General features: G+C 47.3%; 1 protein-coding gene across 5 annotated transcripts in view; it reads right to left on the minus strand.

Moving 5' to 3' along the window:
* CAMTA1 (calmodulin binding transcription activator 1) overlaps window positions 1–27,368 on the minus strand; it is a 680,765-nt gene that overhangs the window by 180,716 nt on the left and 472,681 nt on the right. For all 5 annotated transcript variants that reach the window (XM_077931429.1, XM_028740501.2, XM_028740502.2 and 2 more), the window contains exon 5: window positions 26,050–26,121. In XM_077931429.1, the coding sequence (XP_077787555.1) occupies window positions 26,050–26,121 (72 nt within the window). The remainder of the gene's footprint in view (window positions 1–26,049; window positions 26,122–27,368) is intronic.

Here is a 27,368-nt window from a genome sequence, read left to right on the forward strand (position 1 = left end):
ATGGATGCTGGCTGCAGTGAGAGCTTACTAGGCACAGAATCGGAAGACATGACAGGACTTAAGCCTCTCATTGTGGCACAAGAATATGTGCACTCTGGTTTTCGCGGAGAAAATAACTCACAAATTATGGGTTTTAAAGGGTAGACCTGGAAGAAAGGAAAATCTTTAACATTTCTACACAATTTGGCAGGGTTTAATTTCTTCCGTGTCAAATTCACATACCCAAAACTTTTGCCTGCCCACAAACCACAGAATTTGGATTGTGTAATGTGTTTTGCTGCTTTTATTTTTCACCTGCTCTCTCTTCATTTGGAAAATGCAACCTCTGCTCTGCTCCAGTGATTCGTAATTTCACTTAGGTTCCCCCCCCCCAGCAGTCTTTATTTTATATATATATATAAATATTTTTTATTAAGTTTCACAAATAAAATTTCCATCAAAACACATCATTCACCATTGCACATAGAATCCTCTGAATCCCTTGACTCCTCCCCCCTCTGGTTTCCATTATTCTCCCTTTTTCCATATAGCTTATCCAATTTTATCTAAATTATTGTTAATATTATCTTCTTTTGCTTTATATTATTTTATATCACAAGTATTAATCTAATCCTGCCAAAGTTTTTAATTGTTTGCAATGCTCTTTTAAATACATTATAAATTTCTCCCATTCTTTCTTAAATTTCTTCTCCTCATGGTCTCTGAGTCTCCCGGTTGGCTTTGCCATTTCAGCAAAGTCCATCATCTTCATCTGCCACTCTTCTCGTGTTGGAACTTCCATTTCAGGGCCCATAATACTCTCGCTGCTGTTGGTGCATACATAAAAAGTCTTTTCTGCTCCCTTGGAATTTCTCTGCCTAAAATGCCGAACAAAAAAGCTTCTTCTTTTTTTTAGCAAGTGTTATTTTAAACATCTTTTTCAACTCGTTATATATCATTTCCCAGAAAGCTTTTTATTTCCTTGCACATCCACCACATATGGTAGAACGTGCCCTCTTTTTCTTTACATTTCCAACAAACATTGGAAGCAGTTCGCTTAGGTTCTTTCTTTCTTGATTGGATTTTTGATTTTAATAAAAAAATATTTACAAAAAGCAAACAACCCCATGTGATAGGCTGAGAGGCAGTGACGGGTCCAAAGCCACCCAGTGATTCTCAAGGCTGAGTGGACACTTGAACGCAAGACTTTGCATCCTAGTCTGAGAAGAACAATGGACAGTTGCCTGCATCAAAGGACCAGCATCATTTTGATGTTGACAATGATCGCCAGCGGGAGGGAATTTGGCAGCAGGAAGAAGGAGGGCATGGCCAAGTTCACAAGGGACGAAGGTGACATAAGGAAGCAGCATGTACATCAGGTTCATTTCATTTGAGGAGGAGGTGGACTCAAGGTTCCTGGTGAAGACTTCATTTATTTATCCATCTATTGCATTTATATCCCTACCTTTTACTTCAAGGATCTCGAGGTGACGTACATGCTTCTACCCCTCCCTGTTTTGTCCTCGCAACAACCTTCTGAGGTAGGTTAGGCTGAGAGGCAGTGACTGGCCCAGGTTCACCTCACCCTGATATCTCCCATATTGATACGATACGATAATCTTTATTGTCATTGTCCCATGCAGAACAATGAAATTGAAAAAATCTACACCAGACATTCAAAAACCAACAAGCCTGCTATCCCAGCCTGGTTAACCCCCTAAAAACTCTGATACCCCATAATTAAATGCAATATACTCCCACAGAGACTACCTTACACTGCGTTTAAAGCCAAAATCACATTTGGATAAAAACAGTTTCTCAGGCAGCTAGTCCTAGTCTTTATAACCCTGTACCTTCTTCCAGAAGGCAGAAGCTGAAAGAGATCATTTCCGGGGTGCGCACTATCCTGCGCTATCTCTGCAGCTTTCTTATGACACCTGGAAGCGTAGATTTGATCCAAGGCGGGAAGAGTGCACCCAATTATTCTCTCCGCAGGCTTTACAACCCTGGACAGCATTGTTTTTCCCCTGACCTCCCAGGTCCTAGTCTGAAACTCTAACCACTACACCACACTGGCTCACTTCGCAGGGAAGGTAGCTTCTGGGGAGGAGTTTGAAGGAAGAGGTGGAGAGAACCTGAACACTGTAACAATGGTTGCTCTACTCCCTAGCCCCCCATTGCCCTGTGAGAGGGAGCAAGCCGAACTCATTGGCAGCCATGCCCAAATCCAAGTGGGGAGTGGGAGCTCTCCAGCCTGGTCCCTGCTGGAGCTGAGGCATTGGGCTGAGGGAACCAGAGGATTTTTTTTTTTTTTTTTAAGGAGGGCTGGCTAAGGCAGAGGCATAGGCAAATTCGGCCCTCCAGGTGTTTGGGGACTACAATTCCCATCATGCCTAACCACTGGTCCTGTTAGCTAGGGATGATGGGAGTTGTAGTCCCAAAACATCTGGAGGGCCGAGTTTGCCTATGCCTGCTCTACCCCAACGGCCCCTTCCTTCCGGTGACTTTGGGAGGCTGAGTGCATGGTGCGCAGGCACCAGAGGGGTCTGCTTCAAGTTCACGAGTCCTTTGCTAGGCTTGCCCTGTGGCCCTCCTCAGTTCTGTCGCCTGTCACCATCTCAGTTTCCTGTCCTCACAGACAAAGGGCAGACAGAGAGAGAGAGAGAGAGGAGTGGGGAAGCAAAGGAGGCGTCGGGATCACAAGCGATAAATGCAGGAAGGCAAACCCTTCCTTTGTATGCCCAGAAATGCCTGATATTTGGAGACCCAGCAGGATCTTCTCGATATACTTACGCGTTTTGTCTCCCTACAAAGGGAGGAGGGAGGAGAGGCCTTTGAGGCAATCCCATTACTTTGCTCAGCCCCTTCAGGCACCACAAACAAATATCTGCCCGTCATCTCGCAAGCTTTTGTACAGAAAATCACATGGAGTGACTTCTTCTAAAATGCTATTATCTGGCTTGAAAGCAAGAGATAAAAGGGGGTCAGAGCAGCAAAATTATATTTGCTTAAACTCTCTCTCAATCTCTCTCACTCTCAAAGTATCTCCCTTTAACTGGGTTCTTGTCCCTTCCAGAAATTCGTTCTTTTAAAAAACATACTCATATATATATTTTTTAAACCTTCTTTGGTTTCACAAGTATCTAAAATTAATTACTCAATTTCCACGCCCCCCTGCAGGTACGTTCATTAATGAGCCCCCCTCTACAAGCATCCAAGGGGAACTTGGAAACACTCAGAACTCAGAGAGGCTCTTGGAAACGTCCTTCCTTCTTCAGCTGCTTGCGTACCTCCTCCAAACAGTGACAGTTTTATATGGATTTTAAAAGAAGCCCTGTAAGCAAACCGCAATGGATTGCAACCTGATCCTCTGACCTTTCGCTCCCTCGCTTGGGCTGACAATTACAGCCTCGCTTGCTGACCACGGCACTTCTGCAATCAGGTTAACTTACCTGCAGAGGATAGGGTGGGTGCTGCTTACTTTATAGATACCCCGACCCCAGGAAACAACACAAAACAAGTGGAAACCAGAATATCCCAATAGGAGGCTAAGTAAAACCTCCCAAATTAATTTTTCATGGAGATATCTGCTGAACGTTGGGAGAAAACTCCACCCCAAAATTCGTAGAGGGCTGGGGATTCTCTGGCAGTAAATTCCTCTCTGTTTCCCAACTTTCAGTCTTCCCAGTTTCCTCCCCTTGGAACATGGACACCTAAAATTATGCCCAGCTGCAGTGGCCCTTTCCAGAATCTGAAAGGCATGACTAACCCTGACCCCCACCCCTTGGGAGATGAGGAGCCACAGCCAGCCATCTCTTCAGTCTTTCAAAGCACGCAAGAGCGTTTGATTTATTCATTTGCTTTGCCGCACTCGGGAGCAAGCAGCCGATCTCTGAGCCCTGCCAGTGTGATGGCGTCGTTTCTCGAAAAGCAGAACCGTTTTAACGAGAATCTCCCCCGTTTCATGCCAGGCCTAATTCCAGAATCTATTTTAAGGTGCCTTGGATGCCCGAGCCAGGATTTATTCCCTGTCCGTGCCTGTCAGAGGCGTGACAGGCTGGCTAATGAACTCTGCATGCCAGTGGCTGCCTGGCAGCCGCCTGCCCTCACCTGCTCACCCACACAGAGGCATCCTCTGCCCAGCACCAACTGCTCGGCTCATCCATGTCACCAGCCTGACAGCCGCCTCCTGCCCTCCATCAGTAGTCAGAGTGAGCTTGTAGCTTGGCTGTGAGGAAGCCCCAGTCCGGGCTCATTGCAAACTCACCAGGAAGGTCGTTTTGGTGCCTTCTGGAAGTGCTGCCACTCTCCAGATATAACATAGGACATTCAAACCTCTCCTTCACATTATATTCCGAGAGCACAAGGACTGCCCTGCTGCATCAAAACAAAAGTCTGCCTTGTCCTTTCTGGACAAGAGGAGGTGAGGAGTCAACGGTTAAGTGTTTCTGCCATGTGGAAACATGAGGCCTGTTTGCACTTCAGTGATGCAAAAGCTGAATGCTCAATAATTTACGGAAAAAAACTTTAAATCAGCTTTCTGGGGAAGCAAACAATGCCAAAGCATTTGGGGATTTTTAATTTGTGAGGGGTGGGGAAGCAGCTAATGGAGGAAATGATGGAGTTGTATAAAAGTTATGCACAATTTGGAGAAAGCAGAGAGAAAAGGACAGAAAAATATGGCTTGGGACCATCCAAGAAAACAGATTGGTGGGAAATTCCAGACAGACAGATGGAAGCAGTGGAGGCTGTTGCCCATTGGGACTAGTGTGGCAAAATCAGTAAGAAGTCTACAGATATGTTTTTTATCTTTAAGAATTCTGAGTTTTGAGACTGTGCTAATGTTGGCACCACTTACTATGTGCTTGCTTTTTCACCTCCAATAATATCCGATCAACTTCCATACATTTCTAAACAGTTATTACAAAGGTAAAATCTGCTCTCTAAGGAAGCTTGCAGGACTATCTTATATATGCCTACTCAGAAGTAAGCTCCCAGGTAAGGGTTTATAGGAATGCAGCCTTAAGGAAGGGGTGGCTGGGTAAAGGAGCACAAAAGAACCCCCACCTCCAATTCTTGTTTTAACAATCCTCAACAGAACGCAGCATTTGACTCCATGAAAACAGCACAATTTCATAAGTCATTTACCCGAGATCCGAGGTGGAGTCAATTTACCATGCACAATGTCTCAAAATAGCATTAGAATGCAATTTAAGTGCTGCCAAAAATGAGAGAGGCTAATCTTTGGTGTACAAGAACTCAATAAAAAATCACATCGCCTTTAGTTTGATTTTGTTTCCCACTGAGCTGTGCTGTTGTCAGACTTCGGCTCTCGCAGCGAAGATAACTCATGGAAAGCATCAAAGATTCGGGTGGGATGGGACCAAGCGGTGCCTGAGCTGCAACGGCGGCAGCAGCGGCGAGGGGGCGGAAACAGAGGAAGAATGAGTGAAGCATCCACAGTTCAGAACTGAGGAGTTTGGTTTATGAACTTAAACTGTGCATGTGAAAGGAGTGCCATCAGCCACCCTAAGCACCTCGGAGGATTTGTAGGACAAATGTTTAGCAAGCATATGCATCTAGAAAGCTAAGAGGTACACCTGCAGGTGTGAAGGAATAAAAACCTGGGTCATTTTAAGGACTTCTGGGTGTAAGGGAACTCACATTAAACTGATCTACAGCTCACCTGGTCAGTTCAGTTGTCCCAGAGAACCTGTTTTAGACAGCTATCAATTTGATCCCAATATCCAAGTGCAACAGCCTACAAAAGAAACCCAGGAACACAGACGAAGAAGAAGAGTTTGGATTTGATATCCCACTACCCGAAGGAGTCTCAAAGCAGCTAACATTCTCCTTTCCCTTCCTCCCCCACAACAAACACTCTGTGAGGTGAGTGGGGCTGAGAGACTTCAAAGAAGTGTGAGTAGCCCAAGGTCACCCAACAGCTGCATGTGGAGGAATGGGGAAGCGAACCCGGTTCACCAGATTACGAGTCCACTGCTCTTAACCACTACACCACACTGGCTCCTTCTTGCTGTCTTGCCAATGCAGTCAAATGTAAGCATCTCAACTCTCCCATCTCATTCATCTCTCATCTCCCATCTCAGTCATTGCAGCAAGCAGAACTCAGCTCAAACACATCAGACCTTTCTGTGAGCAAAGGGCTCCCAAATCTGCCTGGGCATCATCATGAGATGAGATCTAGGGATGTATGCATGTGTGCCAATAACATATATCAAACCACGGAACTTTCTCCTGTTATGGGCCAATAAAGGTGGAACAAACTAAGGTCACCTCGATAAAGCCTTCTGGTGTGTGTGTGTGTGTGTGTGTGTGTGTGTTGGGGGGGTAGCTGGGGAATCACAATTGCTTTGAAAAAAATATAAGAATAACCAATGGCCCAGCATCCTGTTCTTGCCGTCACCAACCAGATCCCAGGACCCAGGCACAAGAACACTTCCCCCACCAGTGGTTTCTAGCAGCTGGCAGAAGCACGACTGCCAACTTGTCACTTGTCCCATCCAGGCCAGATCTGCCCCCCCCCCCGGTTCTTGCTGGCAATTCTCATGCTGTGCTGCTATTTTGTGTGGCGCTGGCTGAGCCAGCGGTGAATGGCAGCAAAGCCACAGCGATAAAACTACAGGCCTCTCTCAGCCTCTTGAGTCTGGTGTAAAAGTGCAAATGATACCTCGGCTCCACACAGAGTCAGGAGCATTAAATCTGTTTTTTGGTCCCCTCACCCCACCCCCCAGCCCAGCACGAATCACCCCTGTTCAGTACTCTCTTTTTATGGGATTTCGATAATAAACCCCTAGCAATTAGCAACCCGGGCACATCCCAGGGCAGACTGGAAAATACATCTGATGGTTTATTTAAGCAGAGACTTGAGCTCCTGGCTGGCTCACTGGCTTCGTTTTGCACTTATGTCAGGTTTTTTTGTATGCCCGGGGAAGGAACCTTTATGGGTTTTGTCCCTCTGTGTGTGTGTCCCCAAGACAAAAGTGGCAGAAACCTCTGCAAAAATGAAGTTAGGTTGGAAATTTCATTTCTGCACCATGCAGTCCGTAGAGGCAGGCCTTGATATATTACAACTTCCCATAAATTACACACACACACACACACACACACACACCTTTTGGTGAAATGCGTCCCGTGTTCTTAAGAGTGGCTCATTTGTAAAACCCACATTCGCTCTTCCTGAGCCAGAACATCAACAGAAGGTCAATTCAACCTTTGGATGCTATCCCTGGTTTTTACTCATCCTATAGGTCGGAGGCAGTGATGCTTCTGAATGCCAGTTGCTGGAAACTGCAGGAGTTCAGGACAGGGTTCCTGCTCTTGGGTCCTGCCAATTGGGGGCATCTGGTCGGCCACTTTGAGAACAGAATGATGGACTAAATGGACCCCTTTGGGCCGATCCTGCTGCACTGATCTTCTTATGCTCATGTGTACAGGCACAGTGTCTTTTTTCAAGAAAAACAGGTGCCGGAACTCTCCATGAAGTTGCTCCAGTAAGTCGCTGGGCAACTCGGGGCAGACCTGAACAGATGCCGGTTTCACAACAGCCACGTTCACCATCCACAGAGGTGCTAAAAACTATGGTGAAGCCATTTCCCTAGCAGGATTGGGGGTCACCCCTGGTTCTGGGGCAGGTCAAATGAATGCACCCCTGTCTCCCTCGCTCTCTTAGATTCCGGCAGATGGCTAAGGCAGCTCAGAAGGGCCCTTGCGCAAATGTGCGTGTGCGCAATGGTAGAGGCCTGGCTGGAAAGCTTAAAGCCCGCTGCCGCAACACAGGAGATGGATCAAAGAAAAGGAAATATGAATGAGGCCCGTCCTGTAGCTTGACCAATCATGGCTAGGAGCTAGGTGGAGTCACAGATCTAAGAAAAGTTCAGACTCAGCACTTGAAATGTTTGTTTTAGGCTTCTCAGAAGCACGTAAAGGCAAGAAGTGGGTGGAGGGACCACTGGCCCACAATGGTGTCCACATGAGAGGTGCCGGAACTGAGCTTTGATGCACTCCGGCTGGAAAAAAAGCATGCTGCAATAATCCTGTTACTTTGGGAAGAGACATGTAGCCTGAGAAGGGAGCAGGATGCTGTTAGTCCTTCTCAGGCACCTCATCTGCAATATGGTGTGGGATGACAATGACAGTGTGGTGTAGTGGTTAAGAGCGGTAGACTCGTAATCTGGTGAACCGGGTTCGCGTCTCCGCTCCTCCACATGCAGCTGCTGGGTGACCTTGGGCTAGTCACACTTCTTTGAAGTCTTTCAGCCCCACTCACCTCACAGAGTGTTTGTTGTGGGGGAGGAAGGGAAAAGGAGAATGTTAGCTGCTTTGAGACTCCTTCAGGTAGTGATAAAGCGGGATATCAAATCCAAACTCTTCTTCTTCTACTGAGGCAATTACTGTACGTACTGGATTACCACAAGGACTACGGAGTGCTTTAAACCCTTGAACAACATAAGTGTTGTTCCCTGCATTGCTTCCATCGGCAGGAGGGGACAATAACTGCTTTCAAGGTTCCTCAACATGAAGTTCTCCTTGCAAGCACAAAACCGGAGGGGTGTGGATCTTTTTCAGTGAGGTGCTGGGCTTGTTTGTTTGCTGGAAGAGGGAGCTTCAAAGGGGGAACCTGGGACTCACCACCTGTGTGTTTTGGGAAGAAATGCCCATTCTACTACCTCAGCAACCCCTTTCCAACCTCACTCTGCCAGGGTTGCCTAGTGGTTAGGCTGCTGGACCTGGGAGACCAGAGTTCAAAACTCCACTCAGCCATAAAGCTTGCTGGGTGCCCTCAGGTCAGTCAGTCGCTCTTGGCTTAACCTACCTCACAGGATTGTTGTGAGGATAGAATGGGGAAGAGGAGAATTATGTCCGCCACCTTGAACTCCTTAGATGAAAGATGGGCATATAAAGGCTGTTGTCTTTGTTCTGCTACCCTCGTGAACCAGCCCCATTCTCCCCCCCCCCCAACCCCATGGATGGCAACTGACCTCTCTGGCTCTCAAAGGAAGCCTCTCCTAGACCCTCGCACAGAGGAAATGGGCACACAATGGAGCCCCTTCTTCCCCACACCCGTTTGAAGCGAGCAAATGAGAACAAGGTTTCCGGCGGCAGCAAATGAGCATGTTGGAACGAACAAGAGGAGCTGTCTCAGCAGGTGACACTCAACGCCCATCACAAGCAGCAGCTGAGACAGTTGCCTGCCACTCCACACTGCCGCAACCCCCTCCTGCGATCGAGACGCGCAGGGCCTGGCACGCCTGAGGCAGAGGCCGGGATGATCAAAAGAGGAGCTGACAAAGACCAGACCAGCAGCCGCTGAACTCTTGCAAAGCGGCTGCTGGAGCTTTCCTCTCGCACCTTCCTGACAGCTGCCTCAGAGCAGGTTGCCAATTGGACTGGACAGGTGGGGTCAGGCCTGCTCCGGATGGGCTGACCCTCCCTCTGAAAAGGCAGGTGTGCAGCCTGAGTGTGTGTGTGTGGGGGGGGGGAACGACACTTCTAGATCCACTACTGTTGCAGGAGGAACAGGAAGCCTCAGTGGATGGGAGAGCCTTCCATCAGCTTTGACTGGGGGCCCCAGCCATGGCTGTCTGGAGGCTAGATTACTGCAATGCATTATACGTGGGACTGCCTTTGAAGATGGTTCAGAAATGGTGGTTGGTGCAGAATTCAGCAGTCAGACTGCTAACTGGGACGAGAAAATTTGAGCGGGCAGCATCGATACTGGCATGTCTGCACTGGTTACCGGATAGTTTCTGGACTCCATTTTAAGTGGTGGTCTTGACATATAAAGCCTAAGAAGCCTAAGGATCCCAATGTGTCTCCTCATCAAAACCAACCTGGATCCTGCCTTGATCATTTGAAGTCCTTCTCCAAGTGTCCCCTGAGGGAGGCACAGGGGGCGGCAACAGGAGACGGGGCCTTTTCAGTGGTGCCTCCCTTCTTGTGGAACCCTCTCCCCAGGGAAGAACACCAGACACCACCTTCCTCTATCTTTAGGCAGCAGACAAGAACAAGCCAGGCTTTGGGAGCTTAATTTGGATACTAATTTGATATTGTGCTCATGCTTTTAGTGGATTGAGAGCCAGTGTGGTGTAGTGGTTAGGAGCGGTAGTCTCGTAATCTGGGGAACCAGGTTCGCATCTCCGCTCCTCCACATGCAGCTGCTGGGTGACCTTGGGCTTGTCACACTTCTTTGAAATCTCTCAGCCCCACTCACCTCACAGAGAGTTTGTTGTGGGGGAGGAAGGGAAAGGAGAATGTTAGCCGCTTTGAGACTCCTTAGGGTAGTGATAAAGCGGGATATCAAATCCAAACTCTTCTTCTTCATCATCCTTTTATATAATGAAGACAACAACAACAACAAACAACAAACAACAACAACAACAACAACGCACAAGTAGCTGCCACTCTTTCTATGTCCATTCCAGTGCCTTGGAGTGCCTTTATCAGGCAGATTCCTCCACGAGATGAAAGAAAAATGTTATACAACTTGAGAAAGCAGAAATGTGAGTACTCAGAGGCATGTTGCTGGTGGGCACTTAGGGGATGCCGTGCCAGACCAAATGGACCTTTGTCAGATCCAGCAATGAATTAATGCTTAGGAATAGGAAGAGTTCCCCTTAGAGATGCTTGAGGATTCAATATATCTCTGCTATTACCATTAATTTAATTTGCCAGCCGCTTTATTTTGCCTAAGGCAACCCAAAATGACTTATTTTGTATCAAACTGACTACGCCTCCACTTTGCCTATTAGAATGCAGTCATCACCTGCCTTGGTTTAGTACCAATGAGAAAGTTGCATGGAATGGGAGCAGATTTATTCTCACAAGTATACCTGCTCTTTTTGTCCTTTCATTCTGAATTCAGGTTCCAGTTTGGGGCTGGGGGACAGTTCCATCTCTCCTAACTGTGGGCCTGGAGGTCACAGACAGAGAGGGAAGGTCCAGGTTCGCAAAACCAAGCCTGCCTCCTTTCCTCTGCCCCTGGCCTCAGCTGCAGAGAGGAGGTCAGGCACTGGGTCATCATAATAGGGCTCTCTGCCCCCCCATCTCTCCCCACTGCAGTGGACAGAGGGCCAGAGTCAAGCCAACTTGGGAGCAGGAGTGGCCACAAAGATCCACTTCTCCTCCTTCTCCTCCTCTCCCCATGAGAAACACCAAGCTTTGCTCAGTCTCTGGAAATGCAGCACCGGATTCTGTTGTCGCATCTTGCTTTCCAGGCCGCTTTGCTTGTGGCGTAGCCACGTATGAGGGGAAGAGAGGTGAGTGCTTGTTTGGTCTGACAAATAAAGACAGCAAGCAAAGCAGCCGGCTTAGTGCTTCTGATCGCAAAGCAATTCTTTCGCAAGGCTGACGGGACACAACCCTGGCAGCACAAAGCCCTGAGCATCACGAAGGATTAGTCAACTGACAAGCTCCGGATAATAAGTCTAATTAATAATTTCCATCTCTAAGGACTCCGCATCTCATTCAGCTTCCGTTTGTCTCTTCCCTTTATCTCTGGGCTTAACAGCCGCGGTCCTCTAAACTATGACGGGAGACTGGAGATTGGAAAGGAAGACCAGAGGAATCGACGGAGGCGTGGCTGGCCTCAGATAAAGCACGTGGGGCACGTGGAACACCCCGCCACCGCCTCCTTCCAGCACATGGGAATCACATGTCTGGGACGCCTGCTCAAAAACGGGGAGGGATTGCAGGTCCGTGTTAGAAGTTTGCTTGGCATGCAAAATGCCTCAGATCTGGTCCCCCTGCACCTGTCCAGTGCCATCTCCCAGCAGGACTTGGAGAGAACCCGGAGTCTGCAATCCTGGAGAGTCGCAGGCAATACGAAGTGAAATGGAGCAATGGTAAAGCAGTACTGAATGGTCCCCATTCAGAGGCACAGGTGAGGAGTGCAGTGCAGATCCCCCATGCATGTGGGCTCTTAATCTCCACTGTGGTCTCCACAGTGCATCACCGGCAACATTTGGTGACAGCATTCCTGGAGGAAAGGGTGCAAGAAGCTAGTGGGCACTGAACCAGACAGCCAGTGTGGTATAGTGGTTAAGAGCAGTGGACTCGTAATCTGGTGAACTGGGTTCGATTCCCTGCTCTTCCACATGCAGCTGCTGGGTGACCTTGGGCTAGTCACACTTCTCTGAAGTCTCTCAGCCTCACTCGCCTCACAGAGTGTTTGTTGTCGGGAAGGAAGGGAAAGGAGGTTGTTAGATGCTTTGAGAGTCCTTTGGGCAGTGATAAAGCAGGATATCAAATCCGAACTCCTCCTCCTCCTCTTCTTCTTCCAGAAGGAGTTGGTGGTCCAGTGTGCTTTCTTTTCTGCTGCTCTAGATGGCCACTGACATTAGAAGCAGCTACCTTCCGACCTGCTCAAATGGGTGCTCACATGCCACAAGGGAACCCATGATGTCAGAAGTCTTCCTGATTTTATTCATCTCTCGGTCAGGCAGAGTCCTGCGTGCATCCAACAGCTTGTCTGTTCTCTCACACCAACAGAAGCGGTGAAAACCTCACAAATCTTGCTTAACACTTTGCAAAATGCTCTCTCCTCTCTCTCTCTCTCTCTCTCTCTCTCTCTCTCATGTCTACCTTCTGTGCTGAACCCCAGCTGTGGGGTCTTTTCTTTCTATAGCATTATGATGCCACCAAAGCACAGAGAACAGGAAGATAAAACCCACTGCAAATTGGGCAACCTGAGTGGGTTGCCTGCCTACAGAGCAGGTAAATAAAGGGGAAATGATGAAGAGAAAATGGCAACATTTCCACTAGAGGGGATGTTGCACTGGTACACCTTTCTGGTACCTCAATAGATTTATCTACCATAATTATGTACACAGATCTGTCTGTCTACCTATCTTAGTGCTGATCCAAAAATAGGTGCCAAGTATGCTACTCCATTTTGCAGGCAGAGAATTTGGGGTCCAAAATGCGAAACAAATATTTTTTTGGGGGGAGGGGGAGGAATGATGTTCAAAAATCTGCCAAGATTTAAAGAGGGTGTGTCCATTTGAGGTGTGTGAGTGCCACAGATTATTCTTTTTAAAACCCTTTCCTGCCACCAACTCTGTGTCGTTCTAAGGTAATGGAGGAGTGGGTCATAGCAGCTCTGGCTCTGCAAATGTTGTGGGACTCCAGCTCTAGCCAGCATGACCAATGGTCAGGGATAATGGGAGATGGAGTCCAGCAATATCTGGGAGACCTTGGGTACCCTATCCCTGTTCTAAGGATGGAAGAGAATGGTGGTTGCCGTAAATGGATTCCTTACCCCCAGAGTTACATCACATCCATGATAGGGTGCAGTCAACAGGATGCCCTCCAGATCTTCCTGAACTATAGCTCCCACCACTGTGGACCATTGTCCATGCTGGTACCATTAGTAGCTCCTTGACAGAGAGGAGGTAAATGAGCTTGAGGAGATGGTGTTGTTTGATGAGCTCCTGAGCCAGTTCACTGCTTGAGAGAATCTGGGCAAGGTAAGGCTTGATCCACACTGATCACGGCATTACTAGTCTGCTAGTGGTGGCTATGCACAGGGAGGTCTCACTGTAGTTTGACTGCAGCTGGTTGGAAACCTGGGCTAGCAAGTGCCAGGGTATCCTGACCCCAAAGCCCAATGTGTCCAGAACCTTCAAGCTCCTGAGATGTTGGCCCCAAACTCTGGATGCAGCAGGTGACAAGCCAGGTTAGCAAAGATGCCTTCTGAACACCAATAAGCAGATCAAGGCCGGTGCTGTTGCCATCCTGGACTCCTTCAGGTGGAAGGGCGGGGTATAACCTGGAGTTGCGTGACTCCTGCAATAGCTTCCCGAGCAGGTCAAGAGCCCCATAGATGGTAAGGAGTTTAACACAAAAGATCTTCACAAAACACTGCAAAGCAGCTCATCTGTTGAAGGTGAGCAAAGAGTGGTACAGTGCTACCTCGGGTTACAGACGCTTCAGGTTACAGACTCCACTAACCCAGAAATAGTACCTCAGGTTAAGAACTTTGCTTCAGGATGAGAACAGAAATTGTGTGGCGGCAGCAGGAGGCCCCATTAGCTAAAGTGGTACCTCAGGTAGAAGAAGAAGAGGAGGAGGAGGAGGAGGAGGAGGAGGAGGAGGAGGAGGAGGAGGAGGAGGAGTTTGGATTTGATATCCCGCTTTATCACTACCCTAAGGAGTCTCAAAGCGGCTAACAATCTCCTTTCCCTTCCTCCCCCACAACAAACACTCTGCGAGTGAGACTGAGAGACTTCAGAGAAGTGTGACTAGCCCAAGGTCACCCAGCAGCTGCATGTGGAGGAGCAGGGAATCAAACCCGGTTCACCAGATTACGAGTCCACTGCTCTTAACCACTACACAACAGTTTCAGGTTAAGAATGGACCTCCAGAACGAATTAAGTTCTTAACCCGAGGTACCATTGTAACCTCCTTCACCCATCCAAGCTGGAAGAGAAACTTGGGAGGAAGATCTGGTAAACCGCTGAGCATCGTGAGCTGGGCAAATGAGTCTCCTGCCCCGGGAACAATGCAGGTCAGTGCCATCATAACTCAGCGTGTTCCTAGATCCCAAAACAAGTTCCTTGACCAGGCGTTTGGGTTGACTGGTGTGCTGAGGGCACTTCCAGGGCAAACACGTCTCTGAGCCTTTCTTCACCCCCCTTTCCTCATGCACACAAACATGCACACACTTGCAGCTGCAAACCTTGTCGCCTTGAAAATAAAGGATCCTCAACACGGTCAAATCAAATAACAAACACGCTCTCAGCAACTGGGGATGGTGTCTTGGTATTCTCCCCCCCCCCCAGCCTAATCGGAATGAACATCCGGCAATTCATTTCCTCAGCCTGCCTGGCCCATGTTCTTGTCAAGGAAAAAGGTATTGCTGACCTCCCTTTGTTATGACTTTCCTTGTCACCTTATCGGCCCCGGCGCAGCAAGCAGGGGAGATAGTTTTGAAAAGACAAATAATTAAAGGGATGAAATGTGAAAGGGAACAAAAATCTACAGTTCAGCTCCATTTAAGATACTGTGAAGTCAACACTTACAGTCAAGGTGCCAATTTGAGACGCCTTTGCCACCTTGTTATGAAGCGATAATATGTAGCCTCTGGCTAAGTTCACAAGAGCTTTTAACACCCTCCTATACATCAGGCAGACATATATGATGGCGGTGGGGGGGGGCAGAGGAGCTACTTACCAACCATGATTTCAAGGCGGACAGGGCGTGTTTGTGGAGATGGGTTAGAGTTATTGTAATGGGAGCTACCCAAGCGCACACACGTGCCTTTATTGTACATTTATGGGTAACAGAGGCAGGAGTTCACACTTAGGGCCTCTTTTATCACCCAGTAATGGTGCTTCTCTCCCAAGGGAGTGGTAAATTAACACATGCCATCTACAGCATGAATTTACACCCCTTTATACAAAAGTAACCCAACACCCCAGCCTCTGGAGGACCAGCTATCTCGGAATGCCTTTGGGCAAAGAAAACATTGCTATGCCTCCAGGCACCATAGTGAGGAGAGGAGAGGATTCTCCGTGCACAGTTCAAAGAAGCATGCTTATCCCTTTCTTCTCCAAGGAGCCGAGAGTGGCTGCTATGAAACACAGAGCCCCCTCCTGCCACAGGTTTATCTTCACAACAACCCTGTGAGGAGTGTTGGGGTGAGAAACGCCTGCAGCACTATGGACTGCCTACTCCCTGCCTCAGCTACTTGCCTGGCAACCAGATGCCTGCACGGTCAAGGAATGAATGGGACGGCAAGAGTTTTTTTGGGTGCTGTGTGTGCTGATTTACTGCAAACAAAAGACTTACCAGCTTTTTTTAAAAAAGGGACAGCCTTACAAAGTTCACACAGAAACATAATAATGCTTGCCTTAACTCGCTTGTGGAAACAATTCAGAGGTCATTAAGAAGAAAAACGATAACAACAAGAAGATCAAAAGATGGGACTTGTGAATCCAAAAGCAGCAGAAATATGAGATGATCGGACCCTTACTGAACTCGAAGCATGGGAACCCCCAACAAAAATTTAAAATTTGGCAAAATATTTGGACTTTTTGATATGTATTGGTATAATTTGGAATAACTAATGTGACATGATTGGATTGTTAAATGGAAAAGTTAATAAAAAATTATTTAGAGTTTTTTGGGGTGCTAACTATGAACCCCAGTTTGATGTACGGTATCTACCACTCAGTTTGTTTGTTTGTGGGTGTGTGTTGCAAAACACGGGGTCTGCGCTGCAAAACCCTGAAAAAACAAAAACAGCAGAACTTTGCCACCAGTTTGGAAGGGACCCCAAATGAAGCAGAATAAGATTGCTCACAAAACATACAAGGGAATTTTGCAGCAACTCCTTGAGCAACTTCCAGAGGACCAGACGTGCTGGTCTGTTGCCACAAAAGCAGCAGCGACTTGTTAAAGACTAACAGATTTATTGTGGCAGAAACGTTTCGTGGACCGGAGCCAGCTTTGTCGGAGGTGTGAAACGCTACCCTTCGCCAGCAAGCGCACACAGAGTTGTACCCAGTAGTCGTTCTGCTCAGAGTAAACCTTTCGACGGGTCTTCTTTGAGGAGGTCTGACACCGGATGCAACTCAAGACGCACACCGAAAAATGGATATGAAGCAAAAGAGGGACAGGAGGCCCGTGACATTTCAGCGTGAAGCTCAAACGCACCCAAGATGAACACGGTGCCCCTTCACAAGAGCAGAAACTGGCCACCAACCAGGGCGGCTTTAAAAAAGGGATTAGACAGAAAGTTCATGGAGCGTAAGGCTACCAATGACTACTAGCCAGGATGGCTAAGCTCTGCCTCTGTAGTCAGAGGCAGTGATGCTTCTGAACACCAGTTTGTAGAGGCTGCTGGAGGGGAGAGAGCTGTTGTCCATGGATCCTGCCCACAGGCTTACCATAGGCATCTGGGCAGCCACTGTGAGAACTGGACTAGATGGGCCCCCTTTGGCCTGATCCAACATTTCTCCAATGAAAATAGGGATGTCCTATTCCATCATCATCATATTATTATTATCCCACCCATCTGACTGGGGTACTACTCTGGGCAGCTACAAAAACACAATGAAACATTAAACATTAAAACACTTCCCTATACAGGGCTGCCTTCAGGTATCTTCTAAACAGGTTGTATAGCTACTTATCTCCTTGGCTTGGGGGTCGCCTAACTGCATACCCTCCAACACATTTCTGATGAAAATAGGGACGTCCTAAGGAAAAGGGGGACATTCCGGGATCAAATAAGAAATCAGGATGGCTTCTGTAAATCCAGGACTGTCCCTGGAAAACAGGGATACTTGGAGGGTCTGCTATTTTCTTATATATGGCTTTACCATGCTAATTTAAAAGCTCTCATGGGAAAGGAAAGCCAAGGTCTTGATTGAGTCCTAAATGAACAGAGCCTAACACTGATTTTTTATTTATTTTTTAGAGCATAACACTGATGAATTCTAAATAAATCTGCCCCCTTCTTTTGAACCAGCACCTATAGGTTGTTATCTGATTAAATCCTACTCAGAATCGACCCATTGAAATCAACAGATTTTAGCCAGGTCCATGGGCCTACTCTGAGTAGAACCAACATTGGCTTCAACCCTATGCTATGCTATAGAAGTAATGTATGGTTTAAGTTTAAGACTGGAGACCGGAGCCTGCCAAGATCCCACAAATCTGCTGTGCAGTTGGGGGGGAAACCAGCATCACAACGGTGAACTCGACAGCAGGATGATGCTTGGCAAATGGCAGCCAGCCCTGCAATCTCACAACAGCCAGATGTGTTTGAGCCTCCCAAGCTACTAATTCTCAACAGCAGAAGGGAAACACTCCATTCTGCCATTCAGCTGGGCCAAAACTGACAGCAAAGCCAACTCGCATTCCTGGCAGTATTAATCGCTGTAAATACAGGCCTGTTTTCCATTGCTAGAAGTCTGGTGCTGTCTAAACACACACACAAACTTGTGTTTCTCTACACACAGAGACAAGTCCTTCACTTTGTCAAACAAGTCTCTTAGCGCAGAAGCCTTTCCAAGGGTTTGAAAAGGAACTGGCACAGATTGCATCCGAAGGAAAGACATTCCCTTTGCTGGTGAGGAGTGCGAGTCCTTCTAGAAAGCAGGGCTATTACTAAAATTTATTCTACAGCCTGCAGTGGATCTCTTGGCACTACAGAATATGTGGAAGTACAAGAAGCAGCCTCATTACAAGATGCTTCCTTCTAGCCTACCTACCAAGGTATAAATTAGGAGTGGTTCAAATCTCAGAGGTAAAGGCCAAGAAGCAATCTTCTCTGCTGGAAGAGTTGCAACCCAACGGCCAAGTGTTTTACCCTCCTAGCTAGACCCTGATCCCTTCCTCATCTTGAAGAAGAAGAAGAAGAAGAAGAAGAGGAGGAGGAGGAGGAGGAGGAGGAGGAGGAGTTTGGATTTGATATCCCGCCTTTCACTCCCCTTCAGGAGTCTCAAAGCGGCTAACATTCTCCTTTCCCTTCCTCCCCCACAACAAACACTCTGTGAGGTGAGTGGGGCTGAGAGACTTCAGAGAAGTGTGACTAGCCCAAGGTCACCCAGCAGCTGCATGTGGAGGAGTGGAGGCACGAACCCGGTTCCCCAGATTACGAGACTACCGCTCTTAACCACTACACCACACTGGCTGTGAGAAAACAAAAACCCTGAGACGCAACACAGGGCACCCTAGCCCAGGATATAAGTCACCTGCGGATTCTCTCTCTCTGGGCTCAACTGCCTTTTATTAATTATTACTCTGTTCATCACCAGCAGACATGGCACTTCCTAGAGAAAAGATAAAGAGGTCTGAGCTCCACAGAGCAAACCCTTTAAACATGGGCAAAAAAGGGGGACTGAGAGAGGGAAGGGAGGAAGGAAGGATCACTTCCCAAGCATCCAAGGATGCTAAGAGACTACTCAGATTTATACTAAGGGATGCTGGCTGGGTCTGCCTGCCAACTATCCATGCATCCATCCATCCTTTCTTTTCCCAAGCAGCCTGAGGTTGAACAAAAAACTCAAAAGCATAAAATCATCAAGTTATTTAAAAATTAAAAACCAAACAGTGAAGAGGCCAAAGAGAGAGAGAGATTAAAACAACTCCTATCTGTAGAAAGGTCAATTGGTTAGAGCATGGTGCTGATAATGCCAAGGTTGCAGGTTTGATTCCTATATGGGACAGCTGTGCATTCCTACACTGCAGGGGGTTGGACTAGATGACCCTCAGAACCCCTTCCAACTCTATAATGCTATGATTCTGTGAAATCCCTTTGCAGCAGTACAGCTGCCCACAAAATACCTGCTGATTCTGGGTCTTTGGATTTCCACCTCAAAAGAATTAACTTGTTCCTCCCCTTCTAAAGCCATTTATCTTCGGGGCCATTGCCACACTTTGTGGCAGCAACAGTTCTCCTCAATGTGAACCACAGATCTGGAGGTGAGGTAGCACAATTATGTTTTTTCAAGTGTCTGTTGATGGAGGAAACGATTTAATGCCTATATTCTACCCAGAGCATGGAAGGTGTTATCAAGAAACATTGCCCTGATGAGGTAACTCGCAAGGTTGGAGCAGAACATGCAGGGAGGAATCCTCACCCGATACGAAGGAGAACTTCTAAGTTTTCCATTTCCCACCTAAAGACATCTAAGTCCAGAACCAGATGATCAATGTTTGCTGATCAGATGCCTGGCTCTTTCTCTCTCTCTCTTCCATGGGGGCTGGGAGAGTCGACCAATTCAGGCATTTTGTTTATCACCGTTTGTCCTTTGAAAAGGCAAATCGTAGGGCTTAAAACATTAATCCGGAATGATTAATTGATTGCCTCATTAATACAGATTAAGCTGGGGATTCTTAAATAGCCGTTTAATTGGTGCTCATCTTTTGTCAAAGAGGGTCCTGTTCTGATGGCATTGTCGAGCGCAATCTTTTGATTCCAACAGTAGGGCGCTTAGGATGGCTCGAGAAACAAGAAATGGCTTCTTCTGTTGTTTTGCTCAGGGGGAAACTACAATCTCACTTAGCTTCTGATTTCAAATGTGATACCTTCTCGCTTTAGTGATGTGTTTTTGTACAATGCCTTTAGAAATTTATGGGTGGCATTCACCCGATGGGCCCTGTCAGTAAGAGCCTCTGCACATGGAGTTTGGTTTACAACATGAGGCATCCCCCCCATCCCGCTGAATTGTCTTGGAGGGGTATCAAGGGAACCCCCAAAACAGCGCTGGTTGGGAGTGGAGAAGGGATTGGTCCATTTGGCAAGCTGAAAAGCCTGTAGAAAGGAAATGAACATCTGTAGCAACTCAGTGTTGAATCTCAACCTTTATAGATCCTTCTTTTTGTATGCATTTTTAACATGGAGAGGCTTGCTTTGCAAACAATGGAGGAGAGCAGTTTCCGAAAGAGAAGCGGGTGTTCTGGTCTGTGCATAGCCTCAGGAATTGCAGATGAGGGAGATCTATATAAAAGCCAGGGCCCAACCCTACCTCACACTGATGGAGTGAGCCAATCTGATGTTTTGATGTGCTGTAAACCGCTTTCAGATGTTTTGCTTAAAAATATATAACGCAACCTAGAAAGGAAATGAACAACAACAGCAACAGTAACAGTATCAACACCACCACTCTATCATAGACATCCACAGCGCCTTTGGAGCAAGACAGATGCCTGGCCTGACCCTCTCTCCAAGGGTGAACTGACATAAACTATCTGTCTACCAGCATTAAAAGTAAGTAGTTTCACAGAAGAGAGCCTTTGTGGGGCAGAAGCTGGAGGTAGTGTTGAGAGCAGGCACAGCACCCCCCCCCCACACATCAATGGAGAAATGAATGTTGAGTTGCTTACAGGTCATCAAAGGTAAAAACAGGCTTGAGAATAGCTCTGGCTTTAGAGAGCAAAAGGAACAGCAACGCAAAAGAGGCACATGAATTTTTAAAGCTATTTTCTAATTTTAACAAGCTGTTGCCATGAACTAGGAACCCAGTTCTGGACAGAGAGTCGAACTGCCACTGCGTGTATAAATAGTTTGGCTGGCATCGCTCTTGCGTTGAAGGGAGCGGGGGGAGAAACACACCAAAAAAAAAAGTCCTTAGGGAGCCTAAACGCAAATTTGCAAACTTGAAAGAAGCTCAGGTCAGGACACCAAAAGGTGCGTGCAAACTCCACATGCAGGCTCACAGAGCTGTTTTTCAGCGCTGAAGTCTGTTTGCCCTCTTCGGGCGGGTGGCTTTGCGGACAGGCTGAATGTAGGTGGCGTTCCCCTGGATGGAGTGCCAACTGACCAGTAGCAACACTTGGCGTCGCGCCCATGGGAAAGTTAAATACTCAGCCTGCAGGGCCTTTCGGCCTCTTGCTCTCCACGCTGGTTGCCCTCCTCCCCACCAAACTACAAGAGGATTTTCAGGTGGGGAACCAGCCAGGTGCCTTTGAGAGTGAAGGCTGACATCTACGGGGATACCAAATTTCCAGCTTCAAAAAGTCAAAGTGGCGCAGAACACCATGTTTGGAATGACATATGGCCAGGAGCTGCCCGAGAATCACTTACACAGCCCTGAGCCCCAAATCCCTCCCTTGTCATGCTCTGATATAGAGGTATCAGCAAGGACTCTGATCATGGATGCTTCATTTGGCACTGCGAAGGCTCTCCATCTTCCTTATCCCAGCTTTCACCCTTGACGCGGAATGGATGCCTCATGGAGGTATCTGAAAGGGGATTAGCCATCTCTGCCCTCTGCCTCCCCATCCCCACGCTTTCTCTTTGCAAAGCTGTCTGACCTTGGGGAGGTGATCGAAGGATGCCCATTTCCGCCAGGAAGATGCTCACATGAATCACGCGCTTGCACTTCAGCACAACAAAGGCACAACCCGTCCTTGGGGCTGATTAAGGCAATTTAGTTTTGTGAGGCAAGAGCTGCTCATGGACGAGTTCACACCAGAAAAAGGGGCTTTTGGTCAGCTCGCCCAAATCCCCATCAATTCTCCCGGCAGAGGAGAGATTCACTGAGGAGCTGATTATTCCCACCAAGGAAAAGATCCATGGCACAGAGTCATGAGACAGGAGTGAGGAAGGAGCTAGAGGCCCCTTCAAACGGCCATTTTCAACTGAGGCCAAAGCAATGACACTACAGCCACAATGTACAGTGGTACAGTGGTACCTGGGGTTATGAACTTAATTCATTCTGGAGGTCTGTTCTTAACCTGAAACTGTTCTTAACCTGAGGTACCACTTTAGCTAATGGGGTCTGCCGCTTCCGTCGCGCCACCGCCGCACAATTTCTGTTCTCATCCTGAAGCAAATTCTTAACCCGATGTACTATTTCTGGGTTAGCAGAGTCTGTAACCTGAAGCGTCTGTAACCTGAAGAGTCTGTAACCTGAGGTACCACTGTACCTTGGTTTAAGAACAGCCCTGTTTAAGAACTATTCGGTTTACGAACTCCGCAAAACCGGAGGTAGTGACCTGGTTTATGAACTTTACCTCAGTCTAAGAACAGAATCCAAATGGTGGAAGGGCACTAGCAGCCTCATTAGAGAAAGCACGCCTCGGTTTAAGAACCGTTTCAGTTTAAGAACGGACTTCCAGAACAGATTAAGTTCATAAACCGAGGTACCACTGTATTTATTTTACTTTACTTATTTCCTTTATATCCCGCCTTTTTCTCCAAGGAACTCATCATCCTTGTCAAGCACTCTGAAGGAAGTTGCAAGCATGCCTTTATCAATCTTAACAACAACGCTGCCAGGAAATGATCCTCATTTTGCAATTGTGAGAGGAGGACTGAAGCTGGCTAAGCAGCAGCTTCCTTAAGGCCAGCTGGACTCTGATGTCAATAAAAAAAAAACTAAATTAAAAAACCTTGCCTGTGGAAAACCAGGTGTCAGAGAGAAGAAGCCTACTCTAACATTCTCCCAGATTTTGATAGCTGGATGGCTCAGTTGGTTAGAGTGTGGTACCGATAACGCCAAGGTTGCAGGTTTGATCCCTCATATGGGGCAGCTGCATATTCCTGCCTTCCAAGGGGTTGGATGAGATAATCCTCGGGGTCCCATCTAACTCTATGATTCTATGATATCCTAGCTTTCTGTGCCGAGATAATATATGTTTGCAGCAGAACATTCAGTCTTGTGAGCCTTCCGTCTTTAAAGTGGTACAATCCCAGACAGTTTTCCTACCTTGCCTGGCTATACCAATTTAGTTGGTAGAGTCTGATACTGACCAGCTCAGCAGTCCCTCTCCCTGATGCAGTCAGGGGGCACCCAAGGGCCAAGAGTTCCTTCATGCTGGGAGGAGTGCAGGCTGTAGCCTCTGTACCTTGGACCAGTGGTTGAGCTCTGTCCTCCTCACCCCCACTCACTCCATCAGGAGGCAGATCCCCAGCCCCACAGCAGTGACCAGGGGAGAACCTGGCACAAAGCAGGATTTAAACCTTGCCATGCTGCCAGTGACATAAACTGGCGCGCAACAGAATCTGCAAGGGTGTGTAACTGGAATGGTAAATAACTGAGCTGGTTTCTGGATTTTCCGAGCCCAACAGTGAGTTGAGCTGCCGGCCCCTCCTCGCCACCCTTCAACCACCTCACACTCCCTTAAATTGCGACTTCTGCTTGGCTACAAATTCCTGGCTCTTTCACAACCCCAGAGCTCCTTTTGACAACATCTCAAGCCTCAAAATGCCCAAGGGTTCCTGCTCCCCCCCCCCCCGCAACTCCCAGGTCAGAAAGGAATAGCTGATCATAGCAAAATGCTCCAGGTTCAATGGCCTCCCTTCTCAGTTTTCTTTCTTAAATAAGCTTTTCCAGTAGCTGGGCTGGGGAAGGTCTTTGCTGGGCACATGCCTGCTGATCTAGACAGTGCCTAGGCAGACCAAAAGCCTGATTGCTGAGGTACGAAGTCTGGTCTCTGGTCTCCCAAGGTTCCTCAGAAGAGAAGGCCAAGACTCAGCTCAACAGATAATTAATTGGCTTAGGATTTTATGTAAGTTAAGTGATGAATTAATATGTTTAATTTCAAAATGAAAAGCTTTAAGGATGTAAATGTTCATGTTAAATTTTATAAGAACTGTGATTTGGAAAACCGTTAAAAGGATACGCATTGAAATTCAACCAAGGGGAAGAGAGGAAGTCACTTAACAATGTTAATAAGTGTAATTTTTAATAAGGTTATGATTTATGTTTGTTTGTTTGTTTGTTTATAATTTTGTGAAAATTAATTTTTTTTGGGGGGGGGGACCAAAAAACTCAACTCAACTGAAGTTCACTCAGGGAGGCAGTGAGAAGAAAATGGACCCTGGATTTCAGAGCTTTGGAAAAAGTCTTCTGTTCTTATGTCAGCCAAAAGAGGAAATGTTATCACTCTTAAGCGCTGACACATTTATTTCTCCATTGATTATAGCAGAGCTGGAAATGAATATTCTGTCTGGCCTGATGGCCCTTTGCACTACTCTAGAAGATGAAAGGAGAGCAAATAAGGAGGGAGGGGCAAAGAGCGCTGTCTTCTCCCCAACCCATTTTGCAGCCCTATGCTGGATCTTCTCCCTGTCACCCGCCAGTTTCCTCTGATTGACACAGAATTTCACCCAACCGTTAGAAGCCAGTAGATCCCACTGATGGTCAAGGGACAGAAGGGTGGGGCCATGAAGCCCATATTCTCAGGATTATGTCCTTTTAAAAATAAAAATAAATAAATCAAACTAAACACTGAGCTGCAAACCTTAACCTGCATCCCATGTGGAAATAATCTTCAAGTAGCTGATTTGTGGTTAGTAGACAGCAAGCAATCCTTAAAACAACTGATGGGAGATTGACCGACCGATAAATACAGGCTAGATACGAGTTTATTTTGCTGTGCTTTACAAAATGGAACAGGCTATTGGCACCCCCTGCCTCACGCCACCTCTCTCTAAAAGCATCCTCGGGTCTCCTCACAAACTCGCAGGGCCTCTCACATGGAAACAACGGGAGACCCACAAACATTCCTACAGTGGCAGCCCAATAAATCTTCCCTTTTACTCAGGATTCCACGTCCCATTTCAAACTGACACACAGGCCAGATTTATTTTTTCAGAGAGATGCTGAACTCTCCAGCTCACAATTTCTGCACCACTTGCAGCCCAGGGATTCACAGTGGAAGGGGCGAGTGAGGAAAGAGCTTCCCCACCCTGGACTCAGTCACAAATCATCTCCACTCAACGGCGAGGCCTGAAGCTTTGCCAGTAAGTAACGCAGACGTAACTGGAAAAAGAGGCAACAGCCAGAAAACCCCTTCGCTGGCAGGGCTCGATGGAGAAGGCTCCCAAGGCTCAGCCACTATTCACCAAGCTTACAACTGAACTTCACAGCACAGAAGGGCGCCTCAGCCTACCAGAATTGGATGGGTGTCAAGGGGGTCTGCAACTTGAGCCGTACCACCAACACTTGGCTCAGGCAAAAAGAGGGGACCAGACAGACTTTCAGCCCCCTGGGCGCTCACAAGTAATAAGGCTTTTCTGGTGAGGTTTGAGGTCTTGAAATGGCCGCCATTCACTTTCTCCTTCTTCTCGGCCTTGCATCCTCTCTGCCTCACCTACAACTTGACACCAAAGAAGATAGTTGACTTTGATGCCTCAGGTAAAGATACCACAAATAAAATTGCACTCTCCCCTACAATTTCCTTCCTAATCCAATCGCTGTGGTTCACCTATTCCCACCTCTGTTCAATGCCAGCCAGCTTTCTTTCACTCTGCTGGGGCAATTGGTGCAAATTGTTCCATTTCAAAGCCACCAGTCTTGGTTCCTCAGACTGGCCTTGCAATGCCTCTGCAGTTGTCCCGTCAACACACCACAAGAAACAGAAAACTCAGGTCTCCTCATCCAATCCCTTCTCACAAACAACAACAATGGAGTCCGCCAACAGGAATTCTTTGAAAAAGAAGCAGCCATTTCATTTCCAACCACGTGGCAAAGAAAACATCTGTGACAACATTTGTGCGACGGAAACGCTTCCCCAAACCGGAGGTAGCTGGGATCCCTCCAGAATCCTCAAGAGATTTGCTTCTCACCATAAGATACAAAGGCCATGTCTTACCTGAAGAAGCCAGTAGCACCTTCTGTGGAAAGTGGGGATGATTGAAGAATGGACGTAGCAACCATACAGGCACTAAAGACGGGGAGAAAGAAGAGAAAAAAATCCAGAGTTATAAGAGGGAAATCATGAATCTGCATCAAGCACAGCATCTCTAACCACCCCCACTTCCATGGCTGCCTCTTGGCAAATGGAGCCTGGTGACTTTCTGCCTCTGAACTGAGACACAGACTTTTCCTGCAAAGCAGTGTGTGCATTTCTGGGGAAGGGGCATATAGGGCAGAGTCCTCACTCAGGTGAAAGGTCACCAGCTCCCTCTCAGCTTTCCAAACATGCCTTCCTGGTGCACACCGGTTGCGCCAGCGAGGAGGAAGAAGGTGCAGCCAGAAAGGCTCACAGATCTACGGGGCAATATTATGTAAGCTTCCATTTCAGAAGGAGCCGCATTTGCTCCAAAATTGCATGGGAAGAAGAGAAGGGAAAAGGTGCCAAACTGATCTGGATTTCAAGTTATTACCACTGGAGCCTTTTTTTTTAATACTGCCTCAGCAAGCAAGTTTAGCACCCTTCAGTGCCAAAGCATTTTAAAATATTAACGCTATTAAGAGCTATATGCACTGTAAATATTTTAAAACGAGCTGCTCTGTGTAAATATTAGCAGCACCCGGATGCCATAAAGCAGAGGATTAAGATAAAGCAGGTCTCGGATAAAGCAGAAACTTTTGCTTCCTGCCTCTCTGCTTCTGAAATAAATACCAAAACTAAATAAGTTATGAGATGCCACTTCTCCTTCTGAAGATATTAACTCCCCCACCCAAGTTATTTCTGGATTTCTTAAGGAGTTTTCCCAACGGCACAAAATGCCATTCAGGAATCATCCCAGGAGCTGGTGATAGCCAGAGGTCTCTTCCATCAGCTCTGGAGGGAGAGATTATTTGTGTCTGTTTTTATGAGGGCTGAGTTCTTTGGATTCCTCTGAATATTTCTGCAGTCTGCAGGCTAGCACTGGATCTTTGGGACCCTCGTCTACAAAAGAAGGCAGATGTGCTTTTTGAAGGTGGAGTGGATCTGAATTCACGTTGTCCTTTGTAGCTGGCTTAACTGTTTGCCGTGTACTACATATGTTTCCAACATGGTGCCCTCCATGTTTTATGGACTTGTCCAAAGTATCTGGCAAGTACCAGGTTAACAAAGGACGATGTAGCCCATTCCAGAAAAGCACCTCTTCAAGCACTCTCTAAGCACACAGAGGTGAATCGTTCTTATGTATCACAAACATTTCACTGCACATCTCCTTCTGGCAACTCTTGCAGCCAAGCTGG

This window comes from Podarcis muralis, chromosome 7 (genome assembly GCF_964188315.1).
Source record: "Podarcis muralis chromosome 7, rPodMur119.hap1.1, whole genome shotgun sequence".
Taxonomy (NCBI): domain Eukaryota; kingdom Metazoa; phylum Chordata; class Lepidosauria; order Squamata; family Lacertidae; genus Podarcis; species Podarcis muralis.